Source organism: Bombus affinis, chromosome 7 (assembly GCF_024516045.1).
Source record: "Bombus affinis isolate iyBomAffi1 chromosome 7, iyBomAffi1.2, whole genome shotgun sequence".
Lineage (NCBI taxonomy): Eukaryota > Metazoa > Arthropoda > Insecta > Hymenoptera > Apidae > Bombus > Bombus affinis.
The window spans coordinates 9,836,976-9,857,999 of record NC_066350.1 but is presented as its reverse complement, the minus strand read 5'-3'; the positions used below and the strand labels follow the sequence as shown (position 1 = coordinate 9,857,999).

The 21,024-nt window shown below is 33.3% G+C and overlaps 4 protein-coding genes across 6 annotated transcripts; all 4 read right to left on the bottom strand.

Annotated features, from left to right (window-relative positions):
- Positions 1-64: 64 nt before the first annotated feature.
- On the bottom strand, positions 65-7,169 carry LOC126918626 (germ cell nuclear acidic protein-like). Of its 2 annotated transcripts, none has more exons than XM_050726727.1 (10): positions 6,843-7,169; positions 3,887-6,767; positions 2,268-3,802; positions 2,111-2,169; positions 1,816-2,014; positions 1,565-1,740; positions 1,132-1,493; positions 953-1,065; positions 780-887; positions 65-663 (listed from the first exon to the last, which is right to left on the bottom strand). In XM_050726727.1, exons 3-10 carry the CDS (start codon positions 3,794-3,796, stop codon positions 369-371), a joined length of 2,841 nt encoding a protein of 946 aa, XP_050582684.1. In that variant the 5' UTR covers positions 3,797-3,802; positions 3,887-6,767; positions 6,843-7,169; the 3' UTR covers positions 65-368. The 2 variants fall into 2 exon arrangements, with proteins under 2 accessions (XP_050582684.1, XP_050582685.1); XM_050726728.1 differs by having other exon boundaries at positions 3,887-6,730.
- Position 7,170: 1 nt separating this feature from the next.
- LOC126918171 (pyrokinin-1 receptor-like) lies at positions 7,171-8,146 on the bottom strand. The gene is made up of 3 exons (XM_050725808.1): positions 8,089-8,146; positions 7,610-7,955; positions 7,171-7,432 (listed from the first exon to the last, which is right to left on the bottom strand). Exons 1-3 carry the CDS (start codon positions 8,144-8,146, stop codon positions 7,171-7,173), a joined length of 666 nt encoding a protein of 221 aa, XP_050581765.1.
- On the bottom strand, positions 7,850-14,261 carry LOC126918642 (neuropeptides capa receptor-like). Its single transcript, XM_050726761.1, has 4 exons — positions 11,530-14,261; positions 10,005-10,095; positions 9,702-9,898; positions 7,850-9,168 (listed from the first exon to the last, which is right to left on the bottom strand). The coding sequence occupies exons 1-4, from the start codon at positions 11,786-11,788 to the stop codon at positions 8,855-8,857; spliced, it is 861 nt and encodes a 286-aa protein (XP_050582718.1). The 5' UTR covers positions 11,789-14,261; the 3' UTR covers positions 7,850-8,854.
- A 117-nt stretch (positions 14,262-14,378) lies between these two features.
- Positions 14,379-20,946, bottom strand: LOC126918632 (neuropeptides capa receptor-like). 2 transcript variants are annotated; one of them, XR_007711382.1, is made up of 7 exons: positions 19,427-20,946; positions 17,469-17,559; positions 17,189-17,388; positions 16,851-17,102; positions 16,447-16,771; positions 15,041-16,346; positions 14,379-14,957 (listed from the first exon to the last, which is right to left on the bottom strand). XR_007711382.1 is itself a non-coding variant. In XM_050726735.1 (6 exons), the coding sequence occupies exons 1-6, from the start codon at positions 19,710-19,712 to the stop codon at positions 16,103-16,105; spliced, it is 1,398 nt and encodes a 465-aa protein (XP_050582692.1). In that variant the 5' UTR covers positions 19,713-20,946; the 3' UTR covers positions 14,379-16,102. The 2 variants fall into 2 exon arrangements, 1 of the variants encoding a protein (XP_050582692.1); XM_050726735.1 differs by having other exon boundaries at positions 14,379-16,346.
- Positions 20,947-21,024: the final 78 nt, after the last annotated feature.

Genomic DNA, 21,024 nt, shown 5'->3' with positions numbered 1-21,024 from the left:
AAGTAATTCAATTCATTTCCTGATTATAAATAATATCCTAGTAATTGAAATAAAGTTACAGCGATTTAATTTGTATACGTCATTTATTAAGAACTTTCGCTAACAACTTTTACAAGTTGTCACCACGTCTATACAATTCATCGATCTAAAGATCATGTTTACTATAATATAATAACCCTATCTTGTGTACAATAAACATTTCGTTTTACTATTTATACTCCAATGCCTGCAATGGTAAAACATGTCAGTTGTGCCAATCATAAAATGTTCACATAAAATAAGAATGATTAAGTTCTATAAAATACGCAGTCTGTATAAAATATAAGAAGCATTTTACATAAATGCTAAATATGTTCTCGGTCACTTATTTAACTAGAAGTATTTGGATTATTTCCAAAATTTTCTTGTTTCTTTGCAATCTTAATTTCCGAAAATTGCTGACCTAAAATTTTCATCACTTCAGCATGTTTTATGTTACGTTCTTTTTTTACAGAATTATAGTTTTCTTTAACATAAAGCGCAAACGCCGAAAGTTCTCTTTTCGGAGTTTGCATTTGTACAGTCCCAGATTTTGTTGTCTTGTTTAATAATAATTCGAATTTTCCATAGCAATGACCACATCGTTTTTTTTCGATATCCAAAGATTTGGAATGTCTACCAATACTGTAATAAAGTTCAAAATAATTCAAACATATATATATATATATATATATCTTCGAAACTTATAATTAGATAAGTTATATATGTATATGTTATCAATCTTATACAATGCATTTTACCTGTATCCACAGCCTATACATTTATATGTAAATTTTGTTTTAATTTCGTAATCATGACACCTTTTTATCGGAGGTAATTCAGGAAATATTTTCATAGCTTTATTGGCCCTATAAAGTAATTAATTAAATTAATATTTTAGTGAATATGTGAATAATTAATTATTATAATATACCATTTTGTCCAAAATGGACCATGTCCATCAGAAACCCCATTTATCAACCATGCAGCTGCGTGACACATTTCATGAATTAAGGTATCTCTAAGTCTGTCTGGAGTATCTAAAATCTATGTATGAAAATTTATTTAATTAATACATATCTCAGAAATTTCTTAAAAAACATATAATTATACCTTTGTTGCCAAAACTATTCGTGAAGATCTTACTATACCACCAAGTGTTCTCACTGATTTTTTGTTATAACAAAAACCAGCAGTTCCTCTCATACGAACATTCCACTCTATTGACATGTCTTTTGGTAACTCATTATCAAATACTTTTTCATTATATAATTTATACAAATAATTGCACAAATCTTCTTTGTTATTTTTATAATCTAATCTATATTTCTTAGCATCTGGATGTACATTAGCAAGAGAAACACTTTGAGCCAAAGATGCCAGGAAGCTGGTACATCTTTCATACTTTGAATTATCAGAAATTAATTTGCTTTGAGTGTTTAATTTAAATAATTGCTGTCTAGCTTTAGTAGAAGCTATAAAAATATTTTTCATATTATATACATCATACATAACATATTATGTAAATAACGTGAATATACGTTACTTTTCTTATTTGTAGATTTTGGTGGTACATCATCACCAGGATCAAATTCACTAGTGCTTGAGCCTTCACTTTCATCATTACTGAATGACAATTTTCTTCTTCTTATGTTAAATATTTGATTATCATTGTGTATATTACCTTCATCTTCAGTATCTGAATCACATATTGCAAGAACTCTAAAAATACAATGTTACAGTTATAAAAATTTCATTTTTATAGATATTTACTCTAAAAGTATAATCGTTTAGTACCGCCGTGCAATTGCTGGAACTGTCAGTTTTGATTGTGTACTATTTTTTGATACCCTTGGATTCGTCAATGCAGTATAGTACAAACTTTCACATCCACTTTCTGATGATGTATCATCTTTAATAAAGCTATCTCTCCTCTTCGTATTTTTCCACACATCCTTTTTTGTTGATGAATTTCGTAATTTCAAATCGTTTAAAGCTATTGAATTAAAAATAATTAAAACTGTCTTTTTATCCATCTTTTTAAAATAAACATAAAATTTAGTTTCATAAAAAGTATAGTATAATTACTTACATGGGTTAAAACCGTCATCTGAATCTGGTATGTAAAATCTTTCCCTCTTTGTAATCTTTCTGTAACAGTTGGTATTTATAAATATTAATTAGTAGATTATTATTAATTAATTATATATTATGATACTATAGTTTTTACTATAACACTTGCAAAGTACCTATCAGTTTGAACTGCTCTACTTTTTGTTTTGATTATTTGTTTACGTGGTTCAGAGTTTGGAAACAATACATCGGCTTTATTGCGCCAAGATTTGCCATATAATTTATCTAATATATCTGCACAATCCATGATATCTATGTTTCGTGGTACATTCATTGTAGAATTCGTTGGAGTTGACACATTATTATCAATATGACTCTTTTTTAATGTAGGGAGCTCAAGATCATTATGTTTTGCTCTTTGGACAAATTCATTTATTGTATTCTGACGCGGTACTGTATGGTAAGATGTTTTGTTATAATCTGGGTTTGTAGTTTTACTTTCTCTTACAGGAAACTGATGTATTCTTCCTCTATTATTTGGAGTTTCATAATTCATCTCTAATCTTTCCAGACTACTATTACCAGAACTTATATCATTTGTATTAGTAAGAGGCACAATACCAGGTGAACTGTCACTTTGGGAATCACTTTGTGAATTAGCCATGAGCCATTGTGAAATCTGTTTTTTCTTCCTTTCTGATAGTTCAGTATATGTTGGAACTTGATCTTCTTTTGCACATGTTTTACTCAAAAATTTACTAACATGGGTTTTATAAGGATTTGTTAGATTCACCTGAGAGCCTTGAATAATATCAGTCTCAGAATCTATTGGACTTTCATCAATAACTATATTGTTTGCTTTTAACTTATTTTTTGGTGAAATAGCTGGATGTATGACATTGTCATCTATCTCCTCATCCAGCGCAACATTTTTCTCTTTTCTAATTTTTGGTGATTCATATATTAGTCGTGAAGATTTTATATTTTTTAGAATATTTTTAGTATCTTCTCGTGAAAGTTTCTTCTTAAAATCAATGCAGTTCCTATTCGTAGCAGATACAGTTTTAAATGATCGAGCAATACTACCAGAATTCTTAGAATTATTAACATCATTATTAATAGTATCGCCATGAGATTTGACATTTGTATCTGCCATGCTTTTAACAATGTTTTCTGTAGTAGAACTGACATAAGTGCTACTAGTTTTATTAGAAGATATAGAAGGTATATCTTCTTTGATATACTCAATACTGGAAGATTCATCAGATGTATATAATATCTCATTGCTTTTTGCAATATCTTCTCTTTCTTTATAATTACTAACAAACTGCAATTTTTCATTTATCTTACATGTTTTGAAATACTTTTTATCTGTAGTCTCTGAAAACTCAGAATCTGAAGAATCTAGAATATAAATCTTATTGTCTGTTGGAATATGTTTATTTGATGCAACTTTTGATGTAGAAGCATACTTAGAAACAGAACAAGTTGAATTAGAGCTAGAATCACTTATTACTATTATATCTTCATCATCACTTACTTCTTGCGAATGAGATATAGTAGAATCTTGTGACAACTTCAAATGAAAGTTTTGTGAACTACAATGAGATTCTTCCATTTCTTTATCAGATTGTAGTTTCATATTATCATATTTAATATATTTTTCATTCTGTTTTTTCGAATTTTGCATCATAAGATATTCCATCCCTTACTAAAATTAATATACGGGCTTATAAGAAGTATCACATTAAGAAATATATTTAACGTTTAAACATTACAAAATATGTTTACTTACCATAATTAATTATGCTTTGTTAACAATAATATTAAAATATTAAAATAATATTCTCTTAAAATAATATTCCAGACCCTAGTAGATATTTTACTATCGTTTCGTATTTCATTTAAAATGCACCCAATATAAATGAAGGGCACGCATGTAAACAAAAACAAGTACAACACAAAACAATAAAATCATCACACGCACATGACGAAAGTAAGAAAATGTTATATTAAAACAGTTACATTAAAACTTGTATTACATCATAATGTAGGAAATCACGTTGCATTTTTGCATAAATTATGTTATAATAACTTTGAAAGTCAAAGTTATCAGGCCAGTGGCCAGTACTATTTGAACGAGACCGTTAAAATTTGGAATCAGTATATGCAGCTAGTTACATTACAAAAGAACTAGAAAGTTACTAGGATCTATATTGATAACATTACAATGTCGATAAATTATTATATGAGATAATTTGTATATGGTATAATCACTTTTCACTCTATATTACGATTTATTTACTTATCTATTTTCCTAAAGAAAATGTTATATTTTTATAATGTCACTTTCTTTCAAATTTAAAAGATGGAAAATTGCAAAAATTTTTACATGATTATTACAATTATCAATCAATAGAAAATCTATCGTCCGTGATATATGAAATTACTTTTTCGAACGTTCCAACAAAAATAAAGAAACACTCGTTTTTCTCCTTAATGATTCATGAACCTTACACGAAGAACAGCGACGTTTCTCAAACCATTAAATTTCAGTTTGACGGATTTAATTTTTATACATTCAATCGCACGAAAACGAAAGAAAAATACAATACCAAGGAAAATCTTTGGAATAGAAATGGAAATGTATTAAGTACTTATAACGAACAACTAATAAGAACATAAAATAATGACGATTAAATTTTTCCTATTGATTTATCGCAATTGTTAGTAAATAGACTTATTTATAAAATTGTAGCTAAGTAGCGATTGATTTCTATGCAGTGTATGACGTTTATCGATTCAAAAACCAATACCATTATCGCATGTGCAGTGAATAGGTATTACCAGATATCATAATAGACATTTGATGAATATGTAAAAATATTTTACGAAGAAATACAGTCTGAAATGTTCGTGAAACTAGAAATGAAAATTGAATCTTTCAGTTCTCCAGAAAGATGTTTTATTACAACTTTCGGAACAGATATGTTCGATGAAATTAATTTTGTAAGTAATTTGCCATTTATTATCGTATCCTTGAAGCGAACGAAATTGATCAAGAAATACCATTTCTTTGCCGAGAAAAGATTTAGCGTCAATCAAAATGTTAATCCGAGAGTGTTTTCGCGATTTTCGAGCGTTAGTTTAATGGCTCAGAATTACACCATACTAATGGCGTGCTTGTTACAATCAGAAGTGCGATCAAATAGTATAGAGATCTTGTTGAAAATGGAGTGATCCATAATCATAATTTATCATAGCCGTTTGAAATTTCTCTTTGAGTACTTTAACAATTTTACGTTTGTCTCTCCTCATTATGGCGTGTTATATTCGAAACTTATTGATAATCGTTCATTATATCAAAGATAGTAATCGAATACGTGACTAAAATTAAACTTGATTAGATTTTAATCGAAGTTGGAAAGTGTTGTTTCTAACTTTTGCAAATAGATATCGCGAAATTCACTACAAGTTTTAAGTTTCAACAATTTCAAAAGAAATAATTAATTTAACTGTCGGGTATCGAGGAAAATTTGTTAAAGGAAAGCGGATCAATACCTTCGATAAGTATTAATAACTACTAAGGAAAGTTGATTGAATTGGCTCTCATTAACATGTAATAATATAGTTGCATTAATAGAAGGTGAACAGTGAAAACTTTGTAGGAACAAAAGATTAAAATTCATCAATAAGTACAGTCATATATACATGTTTTGTACCTCAGATCTTATAGAAATTCGTTTCTTTATTTTCGGTATTCGATTATACAAAATTTCAACGTCGCCAAACGTATCGTCGAATATTTTTCGAAGATTTTCATCAAGATGAAACTTCTTCTTGATGTTCGACTGTAAACCTCTCTGATCCTGGAAATGTTAACAATGAAGTTGCGAAAACTTTTAAGCTTGGCGATCCGTTCGACCGTATATTTTCCATCCTTATGACGAAAAGATACCGATGAAGATCTTTTTCGTTAGTTCGCTCGAAAAGACTTTCCATGTTTTGCATGGTTAAAAAGCTCTTGGGATTTTTGAAGTAAGGGTAAGGGAAGCAAGCTCTATTTTAGATGATAGATAAGTGAATACAATTGATTTCTTTTTTCAAAGTCTTAAAATTGCCAGACTATCCCTGTAAATGCGTTTCAAATAAAAAAAGGAGAAAACTCGAACTTCTAAAATATATTAAAAGAAAGGAAAATATCCTAGACTACGTTATACGTATAAACTAGGAATTGGAGTCGAATAGATTTTGAAATTACTAACAATTATATAAAGCGACATTTAATATGATAATATATGCCGGCTACAATCTAATGGGATGTTTACACGTGTAACAGATTCACAATGAATGCATTGATAATGTTGTGTTTCATGGTTTGGAAAAAAGCTGCTATTGATCCTATATATTTGTCCGTACGTGACAGCACAAAAGTCTGACAAAATACCGAGGGTCACCAAAAGTCATATCAATATCATGTTAGAAATGGAATACAATCCGCAGCATTTTTCGACATTCGACATTTTTAGATAACGTAATCGTATTCTACGTGTGTACAATTTAATAACTTGTCTATAGTTTTGTCCTCTTGAAGCCTCTGAAGTTTTGTCCTTTTTATCGTTTGGAAATTATCTTCCGCCTATAAATTTCAACTGTTCGTATCAACGATTCTTAAGCTGGAACATCAATTTTTATTCCAGTCTCGCTATCGTAAATATATTTGAAAGCTACATTTGGTCGACCACACTTACCTTACACTCGATCAATCTTCCTTAAACGTTCCCACACGAACTTCAAAGTACTTTTCAATATCTTCAATCGATCCTAGCAAACACGTAAATTCCGATTTTCCGTTACTTGCTAATGTGCATGGATGCGGGAAATTCGTAACATGTGAGCCATTTTCCTTGACAAGATAAGCCAGGGATTAATACTTTGGAAGGATGATCTTAAAGGATTACAACGAACGAAGCTTGCGCGATAATATCACAAAGTTCTTAACTTTTTTTATTTGAAATTATCATTGACTTTTCTGTGCGATATTCCTTAAATATATACTGTTCTTCCAAAATACGATGATCAGATGTGCGTTTCATTCGAGAGAGTCTCATCTTCGTCAGACACTTGATATTTGAGACGTCTACTTTTCGCGTGTATTAGGATAGATGATCTTTTTGTCTGTTGCAAATATCGCGAAGCACCGATTTCGTTAGTGTCTTTGTCTGCTATCAAAGTATAGTTCGCAGGTACGTTATTCGTTCGCTTTTCATCCTCTCCATCGTCTGGCTGTAATTGAGCTACCTCGTGCGGCTTGTTTTCCACAGGATCCGAAGCGCTGTACCTACATATATGCCGGGAACAACAATTTCTGCGAGCGTCAATTGGTTTACAAAGTTTTACGGTGTAAAGCGTAATCGTAGTTCGTACGGCAAACAATTCACCAAGCACAAAAATGGATGCAAAACTAACGACGAGCAAGGGAGATGCTTTTAACAAGTATTAATCAAATTTGACTTACATCCCATGTCGTTGGCTATTTACGCTTCTTTCTCGAAACACCTGAGATGCTTGATTAGGCCTGACACCACAAATTGTACTGGAATCTCTCATGCTACTCAGGCCAACTCTGCTAATGGATGGATTACTAGGGGAGCATCGACATGTTTCCTTAAAAGCATTCCGATATTTCGCGCTCATCACATTATACAGGATGGGATTGATGGTGGTACTGAAGTAGTAAAGGCAACCAGTGAGCGGATACACCCATTGGTTTATGTCATCGTACGTCGAATCTTCGTACACGTATAGTAATCGTTGAATGTGAAATGGCGCCCAACAGATGAAAAATGTGATCACTACGGCACCTGTAGAACCAAGTCGAAGCACGATTTCTATCCACCTTGATGTTTACTGATACTACCTGATACCTCTTTCTCCTTCTCTTTTCCTCTTCCCAATATAATAACTATAAATAAATATTAATACCTTACAACGAACCGTGAAAGATGTAGCAATGTTTATGAATGAAGATCACCGGCCAAAAATCTAAGTGCATTCCTGTTGGTTCCCGAATTTTAATGTCGCTTTATGAACGAGTGAAAGAATTGTAATATAATGGAATCAAGAGCGAAAACAACCTGTTAGGTTTAGAGATTAAAACTATTAAAATCTATTAAACAAATATTAAACTCTATTAAAACTAGCTGATAAGCTAACGGAAGCTCGTGCAAGTTAAATGCATATATTTTACTATCTTCAACGTTTTAATATGATGACGAGAAATATTTTGAAAATTTTTAAGTGGATAGAAAAACACACGTTTAACTCTAAAGCCAGTTAAAAAGCAATTTCGATAACATGGGATTCATCGAAAGTCTATAAAACTGTTCCTCTGTAAAAAAAAGAAGAAAGAAATGAGAAATATGTCTTATCGTGTTCTTCTCCTTCAAACGAATTAAATAGAAAGATCAGGAAGAGGGTAAATAAACGAGGTAATGAAATTTTCAACTACGTTACAACTCGCAAGAATGTTAGTACTTTCGACCTTTGTAACGTGTTATCGACAAGGTGAAAATTGTCTCGTGCTATGATGATCTCGCGTTGTCGAGAAACTTTGACATCCACGTCGGCTTCCTCATCAATCTCTGAACACGTTCCTTGATAGGATATCATCTATACGGAATAATGGCTGTCTTCATAGGTAAATCAGTTCGTTCTATATATTTACACGCGCGACAAAGGTATACGAAGTTGATTAACGTATTTACGAGGGGCGTATTAACATTTCGTAGGAACAAAGGACGGGATGATGTTTATTTAAAATAGAACATTTACTCAGCATCCGTGTGATGGTTTTCCGTGACTGGGCTTGTTTGGTTTCACCATGAACGTATCCCTCGACGTTTTGCGCGAGGGTATCACTTTGTATTCGTAACCCTATCCTCACGTAAAGCACCGCGATAAACACCATGGGTATGAGAAAGAAGAAGATACAGCTAAGCTGGTAAAGAGGAAAATTTGGCATATTTTCCTTCAGCATCACGCAAATCGCGGATTCTTCCGAGTTTCGTTTCGAGTCTGGAAATCAAAACCAAGCGATATTTTCAACGAGAGAAAGTAACCATTTAAGAGAAGAATAAATAGAAAGAACAAAATTTCGCGTATTTAATTACTTGTATCAGCAAATTCGTATGGAAAATGAACGATACGAAAATTAATGAAACGCGCACAAAATACATGTACATGTCGAAAAGTGCTTTTGACTCGAATTTCTTGCTCTCATTTGCTCGATTGACATTTCCGATTTTCCAAACCGTTCATCAGTTTATTGATTACATTTTCGGTTCATGAACGCATGAATACAGTTTACAGAGTGTACGTTGAGTAAATATCTATCCTGACATCGTATCAATAATATATGGTAAAATTGCGTTAATACGATTTGTAATTCAAATGTAAAATCGATACCTTTTCAAATATCTACTTGTTTAAATCTTTAAAGAACTCCTAGAAAATGCTGAAACTTCTGGTAGCAACTTTACAAGCGGTATAGTAAAGCCTGCGAAAGCCACAAAGAATGCAGAATAACAAATAGCTTTGCAAGAACTCACTTTGTGGGTACTCAACGTAATCTATATCAATGTAAGCAGCGAATGGCATAGCAAAAATCAAAGATATCAACCATGCACCAAATATAGATCGTATAGAACGCTTCAGACCACTTCCATAATGACGAAGAGGATGATAAATTGCCAAATATCTTTCTACTGAGAATGCCACTATAGTTAGTACCGACACGTAAGAGGACCTTTAAAAAGAAAATTCTTGTAGTTGCTTTAAAACAAGACTTTTTTACGTCATCTTGTATAACGTTCAAAGTATGCTATTCTTTGACTGGTGCTATGTCGACTCACGTTTCGGAGACGTACGCTCTCAGTTTACATATGCCTAGCCCCCATTGCCATGGATATTGTTGCCAAAATACGCTCAATTCGAAGGGTAAACCTGAAAATCAATTGGAAAATTCGTGCTTACCCTCGTACTGTAATTGTTTTCATAGGGATTCGTGCTTTTCTTTGATTACACGCCCCGTTTCCGAAATTGCCATGTTGCAAAATGAAGATAAAATCGTGCTCGTGAAGTAAATATCCTTTATATCGAGTTTATTCGTTCAATTTCCTTTCATGATCGACCTATTTACGAATAATTGAAAGTTTCACAACTTAAGAACACGGGATGCTACGAACTGCCGATTCAATAATGCGATAATTTAAATGAAAAACATTTTCCAACAAAGTCTATTTCTTTTCTTTTCACGATTTTATCCATGAAATTCCTTTCCGAAATACGTTAGTTTGTACAATTGCAATGATTCGAATTCAATTGCCGCTTTAGTTCGATGAATTAAAAAAAAAGAGACAAGAGAATACAAAATTATAAAACAGTGACATCGGACGAAAATCAAAGATCAGTGAACGTAAATTAATTGTAAGGCTACTTGCGATGCAAATTAATTTATTCAGGGGAATCGCGATTCAGCACCAGATACAAATGAAATCGTAACGAATAACGAATGGAATCGTAAGTGGAACCTTTAATCACAGCAAGGAACATCGAACAACCCATTAACCGACAATTAACATCTAATACGTGACTATTTTGCAAATATCGCCTCGCAACCGGCAATAATACATAAAACTCTTGTTAAATAGACTTTCTAATTTATACTGTACGCTGGCAAAGACATTGTACATCAGAGATTCCGACGACTAAAAAATTTTTAACTACATAATTTTCTCGAAGTCCTAATTATTTCTATTTTCTTATTTTTAATACAATTCTAGTAGATAACAAATGTGATCAAATGTCAATAAAATGTAACTTATGATTGCAAGTATAGGGATTGAATAGTATGTCAAGTATAAATGTATATTACATAGATACATATACCTCTTATCTTACATTACGTATATCAGTCGCCATTTCCACCGGAAATATATAATACGCGAGCATAATTTTTCATCAATGAATCATGAATCACATTTGTCTCGACTAGTTATGAATTAATCACAACTAATGGATTCGATAAGTTATCTACACGTGGGTCGAGCTGCAACGGCACTGCACGTAATCAACGGTAATCACGACTATCGTAAAACAGTTAAAAACAGACAATTTCTAACGTTTTTAATACCATGTTAAAATACTTCTCAATCGTAAAATTATACACAATTTGTATGTCTAATTAAGTTTCTAATTAAAGTATCATTTCGTCCGAATATTTCTTTAAACTAATTCGCTTTGATTCGATTTGCAGTTATCGTAAATTATATTCGATTATACTTACGAATCGGCATTAACTGCGATGAATAAAGTATCAAAAAAAAAGAAAAAAAAATATAGAAAAAACAACGAGTAACGAACATTTTTTAAACTTACCCAATATTAAAAACAGCAGATCGGATACCGCCAAATTGAACAAGTAATAATTCGTCGGTGTCTGCATGGTCGGATTCCTCCATATAACGATGCAAGTGATCACATTGCCAATAAATCCAGTTACGAAGATGATAACGTACGTAAGGGTGACAGGCACGACCAACGTTAAAGATAAATATTTGGGACCGCGTATTTTTTCCAAGTATTCCAATTCGTCGCTAATGTTCTCGTAAAACGAATACTTATCCGACACATCCATCGTTCACGAATCTTAATCACCGTTTGCCATAAAAATAAATCACTTTGCCCTCAGTTCCCTTTTAAGTCACGCAACAATAATCGTACTCCCTCACTTCGAAAACAATTAATGGTCTTCTCATAAATGACAGATATTTGCTTCATAGAAATCCCTTCGGTATTCGTCGGCAAAGGATAAATTCATCTGTTGCTCGAATCTCGACAGTTCCAGCCGAAATCAATGACGTGTGGAAAACGATAATAACGCTGACGCCTCCCTTCCCCATGCGAGGGATGATCTTAAAAGCGCACCGTTCGCCAGATCGTGAACGAGTGACGTCTCTCGAGTTGCTCACCTTTGCACCACGCGCCCATCTACTACGCACCCAACACTCCACTTTAACCCCCGCAAACCAGTCCGCATCGTAACTCGACCAATAAAATCACGCGCATCTCGCCAAATCAACGATTCAAAATATTTAACGACAATTTTATCGTTCTGATTACCGAGAGAAATTTCTGCTCGCGCATACGCATATTTCACGAGTTGTAACACCTGCGAAAACTTACTTCTCCCCTAGATGCGTCTTAATATTTTCGCAAACAGGACCAGGAGGGCATAGCATAAAACGAGATTTAATGCCGTGATAAATTGAACTACGCGACAACACGATAAACGGTCGCACGATTTAACGCGAAAAATGAAGTTCTTTCGAATGTTTCGCTCTATCCGCTTCGTCTGTTCCGCATAATTCGATATACTCTCAACATTTAGCCGCTCGATCGTTCCACGTCAGAAGTTAGAGCAAATAAAAACGATACAACGCTGTCGTTCAAAGACATTGTATAGTTCCGATGTTATTTGATATTACTAGAGGAAAATTCCCAGTTGTACGTAACCTCGTTAGGGGCTTTAATGTCATCGTTATTAAAATCCTGTACTTGGATAGTTAGGGGTGATATTAAATCACGTTAAAACGTGTAATTACTGTCGACTTGTACGATGAAAACAATACGAGTACCGGAGGATGCGTATTTTTGGCATCCGCTAAAATTGTTGCTTATCTAGTTCAGCGGTGGGAAACACTATTACTCTACGGCATCAAAGCGTGGCTATATTTATTTCGATTCTTATCGTATTAAGTACAAATATTTTTCATACAATTTAATTTCGACAAATTATTGATGTTCCCGCATGGGTGAGTGACAATTTTTGTTTCCAAGAATTTGCTTCCTCATTCTATCAATCTTGCTTCGCGTTTTTAGAATTTTCATTTTACCCTGCAATCGTTCACGAATCTTTTCCCGTCTTATTGTCTCCAAGTATTCGTCTCTGACTATGATTTACATACATTTGCACATTCTTCCGGGAAGTATGACGGAATGCCGTAATTAGTGTTCTTTTATATCTTTCTAGTTCGATAGCTGGATTTATCGGTATCGCGAAACAAAAAATGAATCACGCATTTCTTTGATTTGTAAGTTAGGTATTCCCGAAACAAATATCGCTCGCTGTTATGGCTATCAAGACGAGCAATCTCAATTGCTTGTTTCGGAAGATGTATCTGACGGAAATGGCAGAGTAAGAAAGCTTCTTCATAGCCGAAATGTACTTCTTGTATTTGCGGAGTGTACGAGTCGAGGATTAATATCAACGTGCCAAGAATAAAAATGTAGAAGGAGAACTGAAAAATATACGATATCAGTATGGTATTTAGATGGATTGCTAGATGATTACACGATGTTAAAAAAATTTTTTTAACGCGTCAATTTGAATTTTAATAAAAATATAAGAAATTAAAAATATAGTATCGTTAAATACAGTGGATGAACGTGGACAAAAACGGAAACTTAGTACACGTAGCGAGTTCCTATTTTCTTTACATCACGTACATATATTTCACATTTTACCTTTAACGTCTTCTTACCGTGTACCGAGATAATAGCGTTACGTTTCCACGTTTTTGTCCTTATTCAGTTTTTAGATGATAAACAGTGGATTAGAAAACGTTGCGTCTGAAAAGGAAAGAGGAAAATCAATAAAATCGCGTGCACTGCAGAATATGAATGAAATCTAACCGTATTACCATCGCTTAAGAAAACAATGTTACCCATTGCAATGATTTCTGGCCCATTAGTTGTGTGAAAACTGTCCGAAACACGCACTGATACATCGAATACGAGCATTCAACTATCACGAAAATAATCAATTCTGTCACACAATACAAATATTCTAATAAGACGCGTGTCCCCATTTTTACGGCCTTGAAATATTCTTTCTAACATTATCTGATAATGGTGGAATATAATAAACGAATATGGAAACTTCTATTCAGGTTACACCATTCATGTTACACCATTCATGTTACACCATTCATGTTGACAACTTGAACAGAGAAATTGCTGACTCGTTCTTTTGTTCAGTTACAAAATTCTATACTTGTGAAATATCTTAACTAAAACCCTAATGTTTATCGAAATTGTATTATTTTATATCCTCTCTGTTCTTTATTTCTGCACTTAGCTTTCTTTCTATCATGTATCTAACTATTATTCCTTTATTTTATGAGATAATAGGGATCTCCTTACGCTATATCATAAACGAGAAAGACTTAATGATGTAAACTATTTTAATTACAATGTTAAAATCAGATACACTTGAATTTTTCTGGTCTCCAACAATTTTGTTTCAAACAAGCTGTTTTATATTTCAAATGTCTTCTAAATAGAAGTTTACAAAGATAGTTTCAAGAAATTGCTTTTATAAAATTTATTTGGTGAGGAGACTTTTCTATTCTACTTTCCAGTTCTCCAATTCTTCCTTTTCCATCATAACAGAAGAATGGAATGTATATTACATAACGCAGCAAACTGACAACAGTCCACTATAACAATAACTTTTCGTTACTTCAGCATGCTACAATTTTTTATACAACAAAAATTAATACATTTTTTACACGAGGAATATGCTATTTTCCTGCTTTGTTGAGAATTGAACTGATTTGGCTATCAGGTACAAAATTATTTTCTAGATCAATTTAATCGAGATATTATTGGATATATTACTTTTCGAATCACCTCGTGGATATAGAATTTTATTACCAGAGTCAATAACAAGCTCGGATCAAGTTAATTCCATTACGTAATGAGATGACCAAAAGTTTTGTTACTACAGCAACTATTTTCTGTTCCTGCAAATACGGAATTTTATTTAATAAACCACGAACGCTAGTTTTTTGCGATCATAAGTAAACTCGAAGAGCAGATATCTTACAATTACGAAACTTTGATTTTCGACTACCGACAAACTTTACACAGTTACAGACGTAAGCTTATCACATTTCCTTCGTCCATGTTCATTAAAAGTTCGAACTTGGTGTCAATCAATTCGAAACTTCAGGAAGTAATTACAACCCGTTCCTTGGTGAAACAATTCTTGGACAAGTTTTATCAGAAACTTATTATTTTTAAATATTCATATACTGTGATATACTAATACATTATTTCATAATATAATTTCCATATATTTTATTTATTCAATTATTCTCCACATTCAACTTCTGCTCTATTTTTAATTTCGTGTCGAATAATTTTGTGGCGCATCAAAATATTTGTTGGATGTATAAATACGATCTCCAGAGATCATATTTAATTGTGTTTATTTTATTCATTTCCTTTTGACGCGCGAATTCTGATTTGCATTAAATTATAAAAAATAATGAGATAAAAGGAAATAAACTGAAATAAGATAAAGTAAATAGCGCTGCATTGTTAGTGCGAGATTTTAAGGGGAATTTTCCTTCGTTGTTAAGAAAAAGGTTTTCAAGTTGCAAGATGTATCTAATAAAAAAATTGGATACCCAATGAAGTAATAAAGTACCCAATAGAAAGCTTTAAAAGATTCTAAACAGTTTCTTATATCAACCGTATTTAAAATAGTTTCATTAAAAGGATTCGAACCTTTGATAAAGAGAATTAATAGCGTCGACATTCCTTGTCACAAGATACCGTTCTTTGCCGGAGTTTTCCAGACTGACTAAAGTATGTACTCGCCTTTCTCGCATGATTTTTACTCTTTTGTACGTGCTATTATAAAATAAATGTCACTCGGTAAACAGTGCTTATTTACATTTGACTTGCGTACATTACGATTTTCACAATTGACCGCTAGAACTTTTATTAAGTACATAATCCTTAAGTACAATTGAGTAAAAATGAATTTAAAAACGCAACTATACAATACAGTCAGAAAATAAATAAGATAAACAATAACGATACAACAAGCTGAAAACTATTATGTACAATAATTTTAACGACTAACAACGTACAACTTAAATTACAAAACGCTACTGGTTGTAGACCCAGACTTATTCTCTTCTGTGTTACGTGCAGGATCTCTTTTATTTCTTTCTTCCTGCTGTCCTGAGTGCGTTCGATTGAGAAGGGGCTTCGACGTGAAATCTTCCTTTTTGAGCATGTATGATTTACGAGCGACATTATCGTTTATATTTCCATCTCTATTCACGCCTTCTCGACCTGCAGTGAATCGAAACATCTCCTTCGCTTGACTAATAGTATATCTAAACAAAAATTACAATGATATTGAACATGGCGTTAAAGTGAAAAAGCATTGCCACTTTGAAATTCCCAGTTTTTATAAAACTATGTTGAACATGCTACCTCACTGAACACTTGAAACTTGAGCTTTGCGCTTTTCCGCTCGAATTACTATTGCATATTTGAGACTCTCTGGTAGTCCAACTTCTCCTGCCTGTCATTCTCGTTTTGCAGAAGATGGTTTCTTTGAACGCTTTCCTATACCTCATACTCATCAAATTGTATAAAATTGGATTCACAGTTGTGCTGAAGTAATAGAGACATCCGCTTAAGATATACAGACACTCGTTCAAGTCTGGATAGTAGTCAGATTCTTGCGCGTAGATATAAAGCAATCGTTGAGCATGAAACGGTGCCCAACAAATGAAAAATAAAATAACCACAGCAGCTAAAACAGCGATTATAGGTTACGAATCTGACGAAAATATAAGTATTATGTAAAAAATTGAAGATAAAAGACGTCTTACTTAACATTCTGATCACGGATTTTCGAGACTGAGTTTGCCTCGAGTCTCCATGAATAGCGCCCTGCATCACAGAGTTTAAAGTATGATTTGTACTGTTTCTGATTTTTAAACCCATTCTGGTATACACCACCAAAATAACTAGCATCGGTATCAAGAAAAATATAATAGTGCTCAACTCATAGAGAGGGAAATTAGGCAAATATGGCAGCAACATTCCGCAAACCGCGGAATTAGCCGAGTAATTCCCGGAATCTAAATAATTATACATTTTCGTTACTTCCTTTATATACATGTATATATAGCGGTTCGGAGAAACGCGATGAAATCTTTTAATTAACCTCGTGGATATTCGACTAAGTTGACTTTCGTGTAGATTGCAAACGGTATGGCAGAAACCAACGCAATCGACCACGCGGCTAAAATAAAACGTATTGGTCTTTTGAGGCCACTTATTGCATAAACGCGGAGCGGGTGACAAATCGCCAAATATCTTTCCATGGAAAAGGCTACTATCGTAAGAACCGATACGTAGGAGGATCTATTAAGCAGAAGATAAATTTTAGAGAGAAATTTCTATAATATAATTGTTTATAATTGACTAGAAAATAGATTGCTTACACTTCCGATACGTATGCCCTGATTTTGCAAAGAGTAACTCCTAGAACCCATGGATATTGTTGCCAAAAGAGGCTCAGCTCATTAGGTAATCCTGAAAATGATCGAACAGAGCGCGATAACGATCGAAGAACAAGCAAATAATAATCGATCGATCGAGATATTTTATTTCAATCGTATCAAACCAGAACGACGAGCACCGTAACAATTAAAAGACACAAGAGTCTCTCGGTGATGCATAAACTCATTTTCTCGAAAGTAGATTTACGACTGCCTTAAGCCCAGATGGCAATTAACGCACAGACGTCGCAATGTTTCATGACGATGTTAATGAGACGCGAAGTTGTATCTCTCGTGTTAAACCAACTTCAATATTTATTACATCGTCTGAGAAACTATTTCTATTTGCTTCAACCTTTCAGACATCGAATTGCGTATTAATGCAGCGATATAATTATCTAGTGACGACTTATTTCCTAATAAACGCTCACAATGGAGGACAAAGAGGACCGAAACGTTGAAAATGAATCATTTAATAAGATATGATTACTCCGAGTTCAAACGAATGTCATCTAGAAAACGCTAATTAGAAGCAATATCTATGCAGTCACACTTGGTATTTCACAAAATCAATATCAGATACCGATCATACTGAATGTGCGTAAGCATTGAACGTCTTATCATAACTTTTTTTAATCGCTGATTTTCATCGCTATTGCGAACAGCATACCTATCGATAAGAATTCGACATTTTTCTATCTTTCCAACGATACATACAGAAAACAGTTCTTTTTCGTAGCGTAGCAGATACAACAAAGTATGCTTGTATATTTTGACGTCACTATCAAGTTTAACAGAATACACGGAACTTAAAAAGGTAAGATTTTTATCAGAAGTTAATCGGTATATTGACGTCTACGATTTCCAGCGTACAGACCTCTTCATTTCTGCCATTGTATCCTTATTTCGAAAAAAAAGAAAAGGATTCGTACGGAAAGTTTCTCATACGATGCGATTGAAAACTCAACGTGTTGAACACTCAACAGCTACACCTCGATGGTCAAATTCCATTCTAATTATGTATATGATATTGTTATCGTCGTCTCGTCATCTTGATCTTAAATTTCAGTTATTCGAGCAACGAACATCCAGGTTAATTTCGATGCAAAATATAAATGATCGTATAAAGCGTTTATTCCTATCATCTTAAATCTGTTAATTCAACGGTGACTTTGACACCGGCGCACGCACGTCCACAACTTTTATCCTGAAAAATTCGCGCTATGACGCAAATATAAACGACGTTACGATCAACAAACAACCAACCGAGCAGATAACAATCTCTCGTGTACACATTAGAGGAAGATTAATTTAAAGCCTTTATCATCGACTTAAGAAACAATGGTAAAACAGTCTGAATTTAAACGCGTCGTTCGTAGATAAATTCCTCGATACAGTCCTTTTTGCCTTCCTTTTTTCTGTTAATCGCTCGTATATCGGCAATGCGCTCGAACATAAATTCGCTAAATCAAACGATCATATATTATATCTATATAACTATCATACATATAAACTAAATTAAATATCATTTCTGTCCATACGTTTCCCTGTATATTGGCATCGATCTATTTTTATCAAGCATCGATATATAAAAATATTAGCAATTCCAATAGAAATGCTATTTCCATTTAATAACTTAATCGAGTATACGTTATTTCAGAGATCAGACATAAATCTAATACAGTTATAGATTCTCTTCGTGTCGATTAAAAGCAAATCGATATACCTATACAGGGGGTTGCGTGTATTCGTCCACGCTTATCTTTATTAAACGTCTATCGAACTTCATTATCTTCATGTTCCTTCATAAATTGTTTTTACGAACGGGGAGAATGAGAATTGACGTGACCCGAACGAAGCAACAAACAGTATCGATACAGGCAAACGTAAACGCCACTCACCCAACACAAGTAGAATAAGGTCAGATATAGCCAGACTGAATAAGTAGTAGTTGGTGGCCGTATGCATCGAAGGATTTCTTATAATTACGATACACGTCGTGACGTTCCCAAAAATACCAGTCACAAAAATTGTCACGTACGCTATCGTTAATGGTATCACCATCTTCAAAGGCAAATACTTAGGTCCAAGTACCGTGGCCAAATATTCGTCTTCCGTTAAATTCTTCAAGTCCAAATCCTTCCAAAAGTCGTAGAGATCGTTTGTATCGTTATTCAACGTTTCCATGATGATTTTTAAGGTGGCCAAGTAAATTTTCTTCCTCTGTTCTCGAAGGATATCTTTCGCGAAAGAAGTTGTACTTCGATCGCCGAATATTTCAAACGAAACCTGCGTGTTCTTGAAGAAACACGTTTAGAATTTAACACGTTTCATTTAGTTTAATTTAGTTTAAAAATGTATTACGCGTGATCGTCGAAATGATCACCGATAAACAAAACATTCTGCTACGAGGCTCGATAATTCGATGTCGAGTCAACAAACCACGATCGGTCGACCATTAGTAGGTCATCAGCTTAAGACAAATTGAAGAAAGTTCAATAATTTTATCGAAATTGTTGTCCCACGAAATTGTTTCACTTCAAATAATAAAATATCGTAGACTTGTTTCAAATATTCACTCCGTCTAAACTTAATCGTAGACATTCAACTTGTCATTTCAATGAAAATTTGATTCGGTGTAAGTTTGCTCGACCGTTTATTGTTAATGAACCACCACATATTTCCATTCTTTTTCATCCAGATACAAATCTTCTCACAAACAAACATACACGATTCACATAACGAACAAGGAAGAAACACGTTATTATTTATCGTTACTAATTATCATCGCTAGAACAATTCCACAAAATGTTATAATTTCTCCTGATAATACAGGTTATATTTATATTTTCTTTATATTTATGTCTATAATTTGTTGGTAATGCTCGTAAAATATATAGCTACACAAAAGATGAAAAAAGAAATGCGAGAAAGAAATTGGAAACCATGTGCACGATGAGAAGCAAGAAAGAGATATGTGTTTTGAGCGCGTAACTTGCTATCATTAACACAAATGATCAAAATAAATGGTCGAAATGAAGGGGAGGACGGTATATCAGCCAATCGTCGCTGTCGACAGCAGACTACTGTACAGCGTGACTGAACGCAACATTCTTAACGATACCGTTGAACACCTTTCGTCCCAACAATCTCATCTCTCCTGATTTTGCGATAAGAGAGTCGTTCTAACGTTCCATGCTATTCTATTAAGATTTTAAGAAGTTGAATCGAGTTTGTAGCTGTACCTTATTATTATATTTTGTGTCTAATCATATAGTGTAAATGTAACTTTTATTAAATCGAAAAAATTTCTTTTTCCTTTTATTTGGCAAAATGATCTAACAATTGTTTGCAAATGATTTACCGAGATTGATGGCAGATTCGAATAACGTATAATAGCTCCGATTTTTTTAACAGATAAGTTTACTCTTAACATTGTAGAGTGTCATATGAAACAAAAGAATAAGGAGGATTAAGCTCGAAAGATGTTGATGTATAA